At 31.0% G+C, this 14,285-nt stretch overlaps 2 protein-coding genes across 2 annotated transcripts; both read right to left on the minus strand.

Annotated features, from left to right (window-relative positions):
• Window positions 1-1,428: 1,428 nt before the first annotated feature.
• Window positions 1,429-3,244, minus strand: LOC110629753 (zinc finger CCCH domain-containing protein 2). Its single transcript, XM_021776862.2, has one exon. It carries the CDS (start codon window positions 2,945-2,947, stop codon window positions 1,739-1,741), a length of 1,209 nt encoding a protein of 402 aa, XP_021632554.1. The 5' UTR covers window positions 2,948-3,244; the 3' UTR covers window positions 1,429-1,738.
• Window positions 3,245-7,104: 3,860 nt separating this feature from the next.
• LOC110628971 (probable protein phosphatase 2C 58) lies at window positions 7,105-11,239 on the minus strand. Its single transcript, XM_021775790.2, has 5 exons — window positions 10,967-11,239; window positions 8,540-8,785; window positions 8,108-8,384; window positions 7,616-7,770; window positions 7,105-7,405 (listed from the first exon to the last, which is right to left on the minus strand). The coding sequence occupies exons 1-5, from the start codon at window positions 10,997-10,999 to the stop codon at window positions 7,268-7,270; spliced, it is 849 nt and encodes a 282-aa protein (XP_021631482.1). The 5' UTR covers window positions 11,000-11,239; the 3' UTR covers window positions 7,105-7,267.
• Window positions 11,240-14,285: the final 3,046 nt, after the last annotated feature.

Below are 14,285 nucleotides of genomic sequence, written 5' to 3' on the forward strand. Positions count from 1 at the left end.
CTCCCACACCATTTCTTGTGAGTATGTGGGTGGCCATCACCACCTAATCCCTCCATTGCATTGCCCCCACACTCCCACATCCATCAAGCCAAAGAAACAAACAAACAAACAGTTAAGAATCATTCCAAACACACCCTCATGCCTCCTTTCCCTACCATCTTAGCTGTCTTTCAGATAAGTAGCCCTCCTAGGAAACAACTTAATATGCTATCTTATACATCATTTCAGTTCCTTTTTCTTCATTCATCTTCATTTTCTTCATCTCTCCCACTCCACATGCCTTCATTAATCATGGCTCTTTCTACATATTACCATCGTTTTTAGGAAGATATTGAAGTCTCAAGTCCAAATGTCTCCATTTATTTGTTATGCAATATTCATGTTTATAGTAAAGAAAGTGCAATCACTAATTTCTTACTCGACAATTACGCTTTTCACGAATTTTCTTTCTTAAAAAATACAGAGGCAATTTTTTTTCTAATATATCTTATTTTTCTGAATTTAATCTTCTTATTATTGAGCTTTAAGCTCGAAATTTTATATATATCAAAATTACCTCTTCAAATTAATATGTATATTAAGTTTTGTAGTGAGAGTTGGAGCTTTATCTTTCTTCCATGCTCTATTTTTTCTTTTGGTTAGAACGTAAGGTTGAAGACATTGAGAAAAGCAAATGGATTTGAAGCCAAATTTAGTAATGAGAAATGATGGTGTATCCCCTCATAATGTTGCCTACATCTATAAAATTTCACATCACTAGCTAGCTTTCCTATAAAAACTTGGATAGGTTAAGAGTTCTCAAATTGTATGTCCATCCAAATTTTCACAATCTATTTTGATTTATATTTCAAATTTACAATGAGTAATCAATTTATATGATTCAAAATGGGCTAATATTGATTTAATTAATATATTTATTTTAAAATTAATAAATAAATACAAATTATTTTGCATAAATTCTCTATAGATAATTAGTGGATAAATGCTGGAATCCACATCACTATATAAAGATGTACTTGAATGGTCCTATGCTCCATTGATGAAGGGCAGGAGTTGTTGGATCATGGGATTATTACACCCCCAATCCCAATGTCTTTGTCAATACATTAATGTCCTCATCAAATATTTACTTGCCTTCTTTCAAACTTATGCCCAATTCAACTACTGTATGAAAGCGGTTGATTTTTCCCCAGCAGAAACTAACTCATATGTTTTAATTAAAATTCAATAATTTCACACATCAATTGATATCTGACATGCATACTCAAACTCAAATTAACCGTTATTTAAAATAATTTTATTATTTTATAAAAATTTAAATAACAATCTAGCAAATTACATGCTAATTTGTTAATAGTTTTTACACACCAAAAATCATGTACCAAAACCAGGAAATATACCCAATAGGCAAAGTTGCCAATCCTTCAATTAGGGTTTCTAACAAAAGTAGATAATTTTCATAAACACTTGCTTAAATTCAACTACATCATCAAAAGACAATTACTTGAACAAATACACATCATTCTCTTCTTCAAGAAGAGGCAAAATTCATCTAAAATTAAACAACTTGATCTAAAAAGAAAATTAACACAATAGTCTTGCATGAAAATAAGAAAAAAAAAACAATAATACCCATAATTTATACACCAAATCTCATATATATAATGGTAGATTTTTTATATATACGGCTGGTGCTTCTCTTTATGTACACATTAATTCTGAACCAGTCGTTCATCTTCTACATCAAGAGCTCATTCACCCATCCAAGATCAGGATCACCACCTCCATTCTTATTATCATCATTGTTATTCATCTGTTCATCAATATTAAATCCCTTGCTTGAACAATCTCCACTCAAAAAATTCCTTGACCCACGAGGGTTTGGGGTTGAAGGTGAAAGAATCAACTGTTGCTGATGATGATAATCTTCGCCATTGAAAGAAGAAGAAGAATCCATCCATGGAGTACTGTTAGTTTTTCTGTTATTGGCTGCAGAGAAAGAAATCGGTGAAGAAGCTGGTGCTTCATCATTAAAATTCATGGCCTCCATTAGCTCTGTAAGAACGTCTTTATAGCTCATAAATCCAGACCTAAGCTTGCTCAAACGATCATTGTATCGAGAAATTGGAGACAACCCACTTATTGACTGCTGTTTCACCGGTGATAGAGGCGGTGATAACGACGGAGACAATGGCGGCGACATATGGGACATACCCAGTAAAGTAGAAGTAGGAGAAGAAATCACAGAATGACAAGCGAAGCAGCAGCAATGACCATGGTTAACAGAAGAACAAGGTAAGATCAAGCTTTTATCGTATTTCACAGCATGACAAGAAACCTCGGGAAGAATACGAAGTTGACGAGGAGAGTGAGCGAAAAAACAAACCTTTCGCTTGCAGTTCTTACCGTCCTTGCAAGCTTCAGTTCTATAACGAGAAGGGTGAAGCCAGCACTCAAAAACACCATGAGCAAACTCACAGGCATCTCCGCGGTTGCAAGCGCCGCGTCTAAACTCAGGACAAACTTCACCGGAGTAGTGATACTTCCTAGGGTCTCTCCGGCGAGCCTTTTCACCAGGATGGGCAAAAGGGCAGTCAGTCCAGTCATGACTACGGCTACGAGTGCAGCGGCGAACCTTAAACTCAAACATCCGGAAATGATCAGAAGAGTAAGGATCCAAATCCCCATCAGCCACCTTGCCATAAGCATGAGCATGAGCATAATCATGATCATGATCACCATTAATGGCGTCATTAAAAGGCAGGAACTTTTGGAGATTTGAGCAATTAGTGGACATAGTATCAGGAGATTCTTGGAGGGATTTCTTGGTGAGGTGTTGTTTTCTGGGAGGGATATCAAGGTCTTTGAAGGTTTTCTTGGAGGAAGAAGAAGAGAAGAGTTGGTGGGAGTGGTAAAGCTTGTGTTGATCAGCACAAATGGTGCTCATTTTTGCAATAAGAAGAGAGAAATTATCAAGAAAACAAGAAGGAAAAAAAGATGGGGAGATACAAAAATGGTAAATTTAGATGAGAGAGGACATGAGAGAAGTGCTGTTAGAGAAGGGAACAAAGAGCCTATATATATATATGTGAATGATTATTGTTAAAAAATATATATAGAGAGAGAAAGGGAGAGGAGAGGAGAGGTATGGGAAGGGGAGAGGGGGATGCGTGGCTTCACAGCATTTGGGATGAACATGCAAAAAGGAGTAGGTGTCAGCCTCTAACACTTCAGCACACAATGCAGATTGCTATGTGTAGACAATACCCAGCTTCCCCTTTTCTTCGTTTTTTCATAAAATATAATATTTAATTTCTTTTTAATTATATTTTTATCTCTAATTTATATATATATATAAAATTAAATATGGGGTCACAATTTGGAGATGAGATATATATGAAACTTTAACGCTCTCTCCATGTAAATAAAGAAAGAAAGCAATAGTCGGTGCGGATTTTACCGTAAGAAAGAAAGAAAGAAAGAAAGAAAAGAAATTAAGGAAACATTTAATTTTTAATTTGGTAATTTGATTAAAACCCACCAACTATTTGATCGGGATAGAGACAAAATTCCTTTTATATGAAGAGTAATCTTGTTTAAAATACCAGTTCTATCCCATAATATTTATAATTTAAAATTTATTTATCTAAACTAATAAAAAGTTATAAAAATATTATTTTAAAATTTTTAATCACAATCTTTATATGACGGAGATAATATTTATTATTTATTATTTATTTTTATATAAATGTATTTTTAATGTATAAAACAACAAATTTTTTACTTCCAAAAAAAAAGTGGTTGGGCTTGGCCTCAACAATTTATACCAAATTTTCGTTTGGATATGCCTTAACTGAGCCGCCCTGTGAGATGAGATCGTCGGTTTGAAAAAGTCTTCCGCTAATCTATAAATAATATATTATTACCTAAAATTATGATGAAATTTATGTAAAATAAATTTATTTTTTTATTAATTAAATACGTGCATTTTCATATAATTTTTTTATTAATTTTTTATCTACATAATAATTATACATTTTATTATATGAGTATTAAAAATGTAATAAAAATTATAAAATAAGAACCAGCCACAATCTTTAGTCACTATATAATAATTTTATTATTTTATTGGCAATTGAGATTGTAAAACTGTAATAATAGTAATAATTATTATAATTTTTATAGAATGAAAAATATAGGCCAAGTTAGAAGCGTAAATAAATTAAATTGAATAATTTTTGAAGAGTTTAAATTTAATTTTTTAAAATTTTTTTAAATTTAAACTTTACTTTTTTAAATTCAAATTAAATATTAATAAATTAAAGTTTAATACGTTTAGTATACAAATTAAACGGGTTAAATTTTTATTTAATTTAATTTTGAATGGTTCATGAATAGTTTAATTTTTTATATATATAATAAATTTTATTTTAAAATTAATAAATTTTAAATTTAATAATTTTAATTAAATAAATATATATATAAATTAGTTTGCATATTTATAAAAATAAATTTTTAAATTTTAACAATTCAATCTATAAATTTTAAGAGTATAATTAAATTATGTAGAGTTGACCTTTAGAAAATTTATGTTTGTCTCATAAAAATATAAGTAGGATTTGAGTTTAATACTCTTATGATATTAATATAAGTTTATTTAACGAAATTATTTGCGAACATGCTTATAAACTCAAAAACGAGCCGAACTCATAAGTTTTAACGAGTCGAGTACTATAGAGTTCAAACTAGACTCATTTACTAAAAAAATCTAAAAATTAAGTTTCAACTTGACTCATTTAAAAACCGTGTCGAGTCCAATCGAATTTTTATTGAGCTGAATCTCAAATAATTCACGAATAATTTGATTCATTTATACTATTAGACTCAATCAGCACTAAGTAGAGAATTTTTATATTAAAAAATAAATAAACAAGCGTGAACTTCTAGTTAAAACTAATAGAAAAGTCTCAAGAATCACACAAGTTTCTATTGCCAAAGAAAAGTAACTCCTAACTCATTTCGCCATCTCATTTAATAAAATACCATTATCATCTAAACAAGTGATAGCAACTTGATAAAATTCTTGTTTTTTTTTTCTCTGTTATCTATTTCTATAAATAATCTTAGTATTAACTATCAATTTATTTCTTATATTTTGATGTTGATAATGAGTTTGTATTTAATAATTAAATCATTAATAACTTAAAAAGTCAATAAAAACCGAATATAATATTAAAAACTAAAGCAAGGCACTTATTTAATAAATATTATTTTATTAATAATTATCATAAATAAATAAATGTAATACAAATTACAATAAAAACAAAATAACTAAAAGTAGCGTCAATTAGCCGAATTTTAGGAACAGAAATCAAAATATGAACAATATTCAATTCAATTATCCTCAGTATTGTCTTCTCCTACGTCATCCATAATACAACAATTTTTAAAAATTTATTATTTCGATTAATTTAAAATAAGTTTAAAATGTCTAATAAAAAAAAATAAAAATTTTTTGCTTTTATTTTTTCGTAAATGTTTGTCATATAAGGCTATTGCCTTTACGTGTCTTAGATATATTCTTCTCTTCCATCTCTTTTCACCTTTTAAAAAATACAAGCACCATTTTTAAGATGGAAGTCTATCTTCCATCCATATCCAATCTCTAAATGTATAGAATTTTAATGGGAACTATCAACCAACCAAACTTCAATCAACAAAAATTCTAACTCTTAGACTAATATTCACTCCTCATAATACTTTTTCTTTTTAAATTTAAATTCGAGTTTTCTGATTAAGAGTGTAAGTATTTAAATAATTTGAAATCTAAATCCGATTAATTTAACTTGTTTGCCCTGAAGTCTTAGTCTTAGCATGTGATAAGTGTATTGTAGAATTCGCCTACTTTTATGGATCATTCATGGGCGAGTGTCTGTTAGGAACTTCCTGTTATCTTACCTTAATGGTTTCACAGTCCAATAGTTTTCTGAAAAGGACTCTTAAAAGTTTCAGTAATTTAAGGAGAACAAAATATGCATGACATGAATTTGAATAGGAAGACAAGACAACTATAGAAAGAACAATTCACCAATGAAGTCTTGGTCTGGTTATAAAAGGACTTGATATCCATTTCCATACCACTGTTTACATACAGAAGCTGGCAATCATGCATAGGTTTCTGTTCCTCATTGTTTTATCTTTATCTCTTAAATCAATCAATGTTCAGTCATGGCGAGATCCCAATTGTTATGATGTGGCATGGGGCTTTCTTCCATGCGTGAACTTCTTAGTGGGGTTTCAAGAGACACCCTCATATTGTTGCAATCAGATCAAATTCCTCAACAAGATTGCAAAACAAAACAATGGTCAAAAAAGGATTTGCAAATGTATTGAAGAGGTGGTCTATGAATGTGGTCATCGGCTAGTTTCCTCCCGCGTCGACTCACTCGCTAATATTTGTGGAGTGAAACCTGGTTTCCCCATCTCTAACAGCATGGATTGCAATACGTAAGACCCCTCTCTCTCTCTCTCTAACAAAGATACTCAAGCACATCGTAACAGTCTAGCTAAAACTAACCCAAGTTATTTAGCGGTTCTAAGTTAAGAAATATATATATCCTTTTTCCGACGTAATGCTACTAACTTCTTTTCTCTTTTGCAGAATTAGCTCACATGCCTAGCCAACAACCAGAAAGAGTTTACTAGTGTGATACTTAACACCTTCAGCTCAGAGAAGGGATGCTGACATCTAGCAAATAAGTCACATACTAATGTATATTTTACTTCTGTAATCCCAGAAGGACAAGATAATAATAACATGGAAATCTTAGCGTGGCAATTTTGCAGCTATTTTTCCCCACACTAAATTTCAAGAAGAAAGAAGGATATACGTGCCTAATTTCCACATTCATTTAATTTCATCATCGAGGCAACCACAGTTCTGACAAGTTAAAAATTACAGTATAGGAGCTTGACTTGTAAGAAACTCGATACACCGATAATAGTTAATTTTACAAAGACGAAATGGGATGACTGAAATAGTGCAACTTTTTTTGCATCAGGGAAAGATTTTAAATAATTTCGTAACTTCAATACATGAGAGAATTTCAAGAAAGACATACATTTTTTATTTGCTCTATTGTACATTCAACAAAAGTTCTAATAATCTCTAAAACTGAAAAGGAAACAAAGCTATGTATGAACATATTACTTCTGAATCTTTCACAAGAAGAAAAGGAATCCAAACTTTAATTGTCCATAGATATTATCATTGAAATCTTACAACTATGCAAGATATGTCATCCTTACTTTTTCTAGAAACTGCCTCGTCTATCAAGTGCTTTGCAGCAGAGTGAGCATCCTTGATGTCTTTTATAGTATCCACTGCTTCTTGATTTGAAATCACCTACATGGATTTTCTTAGATATTAGAGTACAGAAACCTAAATCTTTATCTTATGATTGGTCAGGTGTAGTAGAAAACAAAGATCAGAAACTAAAAATCAGCTTTCATTTTTTCTTATTTTGATTTTTTCATCCTTTACAAGTTTATCTTTTCATTTTTCTTACAAAGTAAAACAGAGAAGGTAATATTAACTGTAAAATGTTTGACCCACCTTCCAAATCCCATCACTTGCCAGAATAATGAACTCTGTATCATCATCAATTGTCTCTTCAACCACATCAGGTTCTGAACTAAGGTGTATCTTCAGGCTCTTATCACCAAATGCCCTTGCAACAGCTAGCTGTCCATCAACACGTGGAACATCCCCTACAAGCAAGATTACCGGTTATGTTTATCCTGAGACTTGTTCCCGTTTAACATATATTAATTTGTTAATGTTCCTACATGTGTACCTTTAAACAAGATACTATCTCAAAAAATGGCTAGACAGTCCATCTCTACCAAACAGATGCATGCCAGAATTAATTCAGAAATAACAAGTCATCAAATGAGCAATTTTTCAGGACGAAACAAAGGAAACAGATTGGATGACCAACCATATTTAGAAACTCTACGTTTGCTTATCTTTTTGAGAAGAAATCCAATGTTTAAAAGATTGTTTTAGTGTAAAACAGAAATAAAGGCATCGTGAACATTTAACTACCAGGAAGGTTTGATACAAAACCACCACGACTCTCGATCATATTTCTTTCCTTGCTTGGTTCATGATCGACGGATAGTTGTTTGGCCACACCATTCTTGGATATGATAGCCCGAGAATCTCCCACATTTGCTACTACGAGCTTCTGACCATTGATCAGAATTGCGGTAACAGCAGTTGATCCTCCTTTTCCTAAGACAAGTGTTTTTTCCAGTATTTCAGCATCTGTTGTATGATAAGCTCTCCTTATTGCACTCTCTGTATCAGTCCAGAAGTCATGCTGCTTGCAAGAAAGCACAAAAAGAAGTGCTTTATTAAGAAAAGTAATTAGGAGTACTGGCCAAAAAATGGACAGCATGCAACTTGACATGACACTAGCAATAAACCAAATGCAAGAAAAATGGTATTGAATTCAAATAAAATTTATAAGAGTACCTCTCTCAGAATATTTTCAAACAAATGGTTTTGTAAGTAATTTGCAACATCATGACCCAAATGGCCATCAAATATTGCAAATAAACCCAACTCATTGTTATTTACTTGCTTGAAATCGGAAACCACGTAATCTTCCATGGCATGATTTGATTTTCCCTTCATCAAGTGATAACCATGTGTAATATGCTTTGAGAGTTTGCTTTTGCCTTTTCCTGTCTCAGATGATGAACCAAATCCGGCTTTCACCTGAAAAATAAACATAACCAGTTTATCCAATATGAGTTAATGACTCATATATAAGAAATTATTAAAAGAATTGAAGTGCTTAAAAACTCATACAAAAGGATAGTTTTTTAAACCCTTGCTAATTTGAAGCAGTACAGAAGGATCAAACTGCACATACTTGAATTGATGTCTTGTATTAACACAAACTAAATTCTTATCATGCATAGTCTCAGTTGCAGGCCTTGAAGATAAAATTTAAGCTAATTTCATAAATTAGCACAAAAGTCAAATTTTCAACTCATTATCCATTTATCTGTAATAAACATATTCAGAGTGCAAAATTTTACAATCCAAGTTTCCTATTTTCCCTCCAATAAAATCGTTAGTGCTCTATTTATGAAACATTAGACGAAAGAATATAATAGCATTTTAGAATACAATAAGACATAGACAACAGTATGGTCAATATGGTGACAAGTAAAGTGGAGCATGCCAAATCAATTTTGAGATAAACATAAAGACTAGTTTGTGTGAATGAAGGAAACAAGTCTTTAGTTAAAACTTGAACACTGGCGCACATTAAAAGACAACCAACCACTATTGGCCTTGAAGCAAAGTGGCATCCAACTAGCCACAGGTATAAAAAAATTGCGCCGCCAATCCCACCAACATAAGTGCTTTGGTCTTGGCTAGGATAGATCAGTATAGTAAAAAGATATCCACAATTGGGAAGTGTGTCTGTGTAATTATAACACAAGTTCTTGGTGAAAAATCAACTATTCTTAAATAATAGAGAAAAAGATAAGATCATTCTATTTTCATTCAAGATGTCATTTTCCGTGAATATGAAACCCATAATCACAGTTGCAGCTATGCAACAAAAACAGGGCCAGCACACATGTAATATAACAGTCATGGGCAGTCACTATAATTTTTTCTTTTTGTAAAAGTTGCAAAATGAAGTCTAAAAAAATATCTTGCCCATAGTTTCCAGAAAATCAAGTTTCTTGACATTTAGAAAATACCAGCCTTCAAAGAGAGAAATACCCACTACACTTGTGCAGTCCGTTTGCCGACTACTTGGGAACAAATTTAAATACGACAAATTTCAAGGAGATGTTTGATTCATGCAGACTGAATCTTAATGGTGGTGTTGCCCATTGAACTACTACAACTACAGTTTTGTGGACAGCTATAACTTAAAACTTGACATCAATAAATCATGTTGTTGGTGTGAAACCAAATCCTCTTTTCACAATAACTTATACCATTGGAATCAATTTTACATCATAGAGGGGAGCATCTGGCTTGGCTCTAATGTATGCAAAAAGGAACTAAAACTACATTTCAAGGTCAATCAAGAAATTCATGATTAATTGGGTTGTGATAGAACAAAAAGAATAAGAGAAGGGAATGTGAGCAATCTTTATACAAGAGCATGTTAGTACAATAAAGGAAGGTTAGTAGGTCAGACAGGTGCCATGTGTGGGGTTTGACCGCCTACGTCCCTACTTGGTAAATACTTTTACCCCCAACCCCAAATTCCCAAATATTTTTTTTACACCAAAAAACTAACCCCTCCCCCCCCCTCCAAAATCAAAGCCTAGAACAACTACTAGAAATTAATTAAGAGCTTAGAATCTCTTATAAGCTACTCATGATCATCTGGGATCTTTTGTCATCTAAGATTTTACAGAAGAAGTTCCTGTAAATATTATTATAAATGAGGACACTAGTGTATTGTCCACAGTCACTCTTAACTTGCCCTCTTTCAAGCATTTTTACATGTACATGCATGGGAAAACATAGATGAGACTCATAAACTTAATAATTGAAAATTTTCAATGTAAAATTCCTGGGAGTGTACCATTTCTGAGAATGTAACATTTCAGAACAAACCACTGGAATATTTCTAACCACTTTCCTGGAAGATTCTGGCTACCAAACACCCCAGTGAAAACAGTAATTTATATCCCCAAAAAAAATGAACCCTTGCAATATTTGCAATAGAAAGTTAAAAACTCTTTACAATCATAACTACAAACTGCTATAGAACTATAAAGCAGTACAAGAAAAACATAAGAAATAACTACTGAGGAAAATATACATATATATATATATAGATATATATATCAAAGCAAGTACAGGTGACCATTATTAAGCAAGTGGCATACAAGAAAATCAAGAAGCAGAGCAACTAACCTTCATCTTGTGGAGAATTTCTTTGCCATTCATGTTGGTGGGAAAAATGAGTAATCTTTGAGCTTGAGAGAGAGAGAGAAAGAGATTTGTGTTTGAGGTTTGGAGAAAAACAGAAGAGAAAGAAGAAGAACATTAAAATATATAGGTGGAGTTTGACCAATGAACACGTGACCTGCCGGTGACTTTACATTCATTGGCCGCGTTTTTGTCTTCCTCATCTCCTCACCACGCGTTCTTGCCGACGACCTTTCTTTACCTCCATTTTTTTAAATTTCCCATTACCACCCTACTTCTTCCATCTTTCCTTTTATGTTTTAATATACATATCGAAAATGTTATTTCCATATTCTATTCATTTAAGACGTTGGGTGTTTGATGGAGCCAACGCTGGCCGATATCATCATGCTTGAATTGATCCCATACAAATAAAATTTAATTATAATAGAATAATTTTTATTTTTTATATAAAATTACTAAATTATGATATATAAATTTTAAAATAAAGTAACACGTGTATTTGAATAATTCTGATAAATTTCAGATTCTACTTTTATGATTTTTATTTAAAAAATTCACAAGGAATATAGATAAAGTTTGATCCATGCGCATATATATAGTTATACAAGCAGGATTGATGAGTTTATCATCACAATTTTTCTAGTAATTACAGAAATATTTAATAAGATTATTTGAGCAGCTCAAGTAATTAGTGGAGGAAGCTGTTGGTTATGATTTTAGTTAATGAAATTTGGATACAATGGATTTTTTATAAAGATTGTGTAGTATAGGATTAGACAATAATATAGATAAATTTCTTTTTTATATTCTTTAATATTTAAATTATATTAATTAAAATTTTCAAAATTGTTCAAAAACTTCAAATTTTAAACGTGAGTATAAGACTAATGTAAAAAAGTGTACATTAATATCATTTTAGAATGATTTAAGAGTCAATTTAATATTATTGAAAAAAAAAAGCAATTTGAAAAAAATTTTTATTTATGTTAAATTTATTGTTAAAATATATTCAATTTAAAAAGTTTTTTTTATAATCTCTATTATATAATAATAGTTTAACAATATTAATTAAAAAAAAATATAGGTGATACAATAGCTAGCCCCACAAAGATTTCAACCACGGTATATGTATTTCAAAGATTTAAATCAATAATTTTTTTATACCAGAAATTCATTCATCAAGAGAGAGAGCTGAAACCACTGAGTACAAGATCTCAAAGGTTCAAATAGATAAAGGATTAAAAAAATATAATTCTACATATTTAAAATTTCGGTGATTCGACTCTCTTATTCGAGCTATCAGAATATAAGACTGCTTTTTTCTTTAAAAACTCTTAATTGCTTCTCAAAAATTCAAACAGATATCAGATTAAAAAAAAATAATTTTACATATTCACAAACTTAGGGATTCGACTCTTATTAGAAATATGAGGCTTTTTTTTAAAAAAAAAAACTCTTAATTGCTTCTCAAAAATTCAAACAGATAACGAACTAAAAAATATAATTTTACATATTAATAAATTCAGGAATTCGACTCTCTAACTCAAGCTATTATAAATATGAGGTCGCATTTTTAAAAAAAAACTCTCTATTACTTCTGTTGATGAGGTTTTCAACAGAGCCGATTACTCTTCAAAAGTAGTCTACAGTTTAAAACACCAAAGAGCAAGGTAACAACAGGAAAAGTATTATAAGAAAGTTTCTAGAAAAAGAAGAAACAAGATAAAAAATAAATAAAACACATATAATTTTGATTGGATGGAGACGAAGAAATCAAACACCTAAGAAGGAGAAAGCTACTCTTCCACAATCGCATTACACTAACTAACGAAGCTTGAGCCAAGATCGAAACCTCCAGATTTAACGAAATTAACTAGAGATGAGAGAAAGGAAGAAATTCACTCTCATTCCCTAAAATTTCTCTATGCATATATTAGATTTGAAAACTATCGCCTCACTGGAGGGATTTTCGTGGGCCGGGAATTAATCGAAGAATTTATAGTTTATTTTAGTGTGAATGGAAATATTTGAAATTTTTTAAACTTTTCCAAGTAATTTACTAAGATATTAAAAGATATTAAAAAAATAAAGAAAAAGGGATTCTTGTGAAATTCAGCTTTATTATGATTATGAAAGTGAAAGGCATGATTAATATTAAGAAAGGCCAAAAGGCCAATGGAAATACACATCAATCCCTTGAGGTGACACAAAAGCAAAGGCTTCGATCTAAAGATTAGGACAAATGGATTACTAATTGCATACCACTTGCACTCACACAAAACAAAAAAAATAAATAATTAATATAAAATAAGACTAAAGATAACACGTATTTATATAAATATTAATTTTTTAATTATTATTATGCATGAAATAATGCGAGTTTATATTATCATAAGTGATGAGTGAAATTTTTTATATATAATCAATGTCAGAAAAATTAATGTTTATATAAATCACATGTTTTTCTTAATATTTTTATTAAAGAGAAATTTAAAAAAAATCTTATAATTTTACTACTTTATTTTATTTTAAGTTACTTGATTCAATTTGTATAAAAATAATATCTCATGTTATCACCATTAATAAATAATGTCTAAACATTATCAAATTATCGTAGCAAACAAAATATAATTTTTACTTAAAAATAAAAGTAAATATATATATATATATATATATATATATAATGAAGCGAGATTGAGTTGGGTGTTCAGATATGGACATTTGGACAGAAACTTGATTCGATGGGTCACTCATTGATATGTGACTAGACCGATGAGTGGTGGATGCATGGAAGATTTCATATGGATTTCACCATGGTCGATTTTAAGGAAAAAACTTACAAAATATAGAAAAAGATCAGATCCACTGGGAGTGTCCGATGAAGACTCTTCAACAATCAAGTCAAATATGGGCTTTAGTGTTGTCAAGAGAAATAAGACAGAGAGGAGAAGAGAATACCCTCTTTCCAAGAGAGAGGATGAATTTTTATGTTTCCCTATGTGTGATAGTGAGAGAGAAGGTTTTTCTCTTGAAGAAGAAGAAAGCACCCTCTTTTAGACTAATTCGGTGATATATATGCCTCTTATCGCTGACGTTTCTAGTGTCGTATCCCCATCGTATTGGAAGGAATGTTTTTATACAGGTGTGTCAGGCGGTACATTAATAATGGGTGACAGGACAAGAGATGTAGAGCTGGCTAATTTATACTTTCTGCACACACATTATTGATCCATATGCCGTAACAAAGAGACAATCAATGTGTGAGAAACCGACATTCTTACCCTAACTTTATTAGGCCGTG

Source organism: Manihot esculenta, chromosome 13 (genome assembly GCF_001659605.2).
Source record: "Manihot esculenta cultivar AM560-2 chromosome 13, M.esculenta_v8, whole genome shotgun sequence".
Classification (NCBI taxonomy): Eukaryota; Viridiplantae; Streptophyta; class Magnoliopsida; order Malpighiales; family Euphorbiaceae; genus Manihot; species Manihot esculenta.

Excerpts from the sequence above, each read along its gene's own strand:
- LOC110629753 (XM_021776862.2), bottom strand. The coding sequence starts at position 2,947 with ATGAGCACCATTTGTGCTGATCAACACAAGCTTTACCACTCCCACCAA.
- LOC110628971 (XM_021775790.2), bottom strand. The coding sequence starts at position 10,999 with ATGAATGGCAAAGAAATTCTCCACAAGATGAAG. Across the intron at positions 8,385-8,539 it reads TTGAAAATATTCTGAGAGAG|CATGACTTCTGGACTGATAC; the intron begins GTACTCTTATAA and ends TCTTGCAAGCAG. Across the intron at positions 7,406-7,615 it reads CAAGTGATGGGATTTGGAAG|GTGATTTCAAATCAAGAAGC; the intron begins GTGGGTCAAACA and ends AAATCCATGTAG.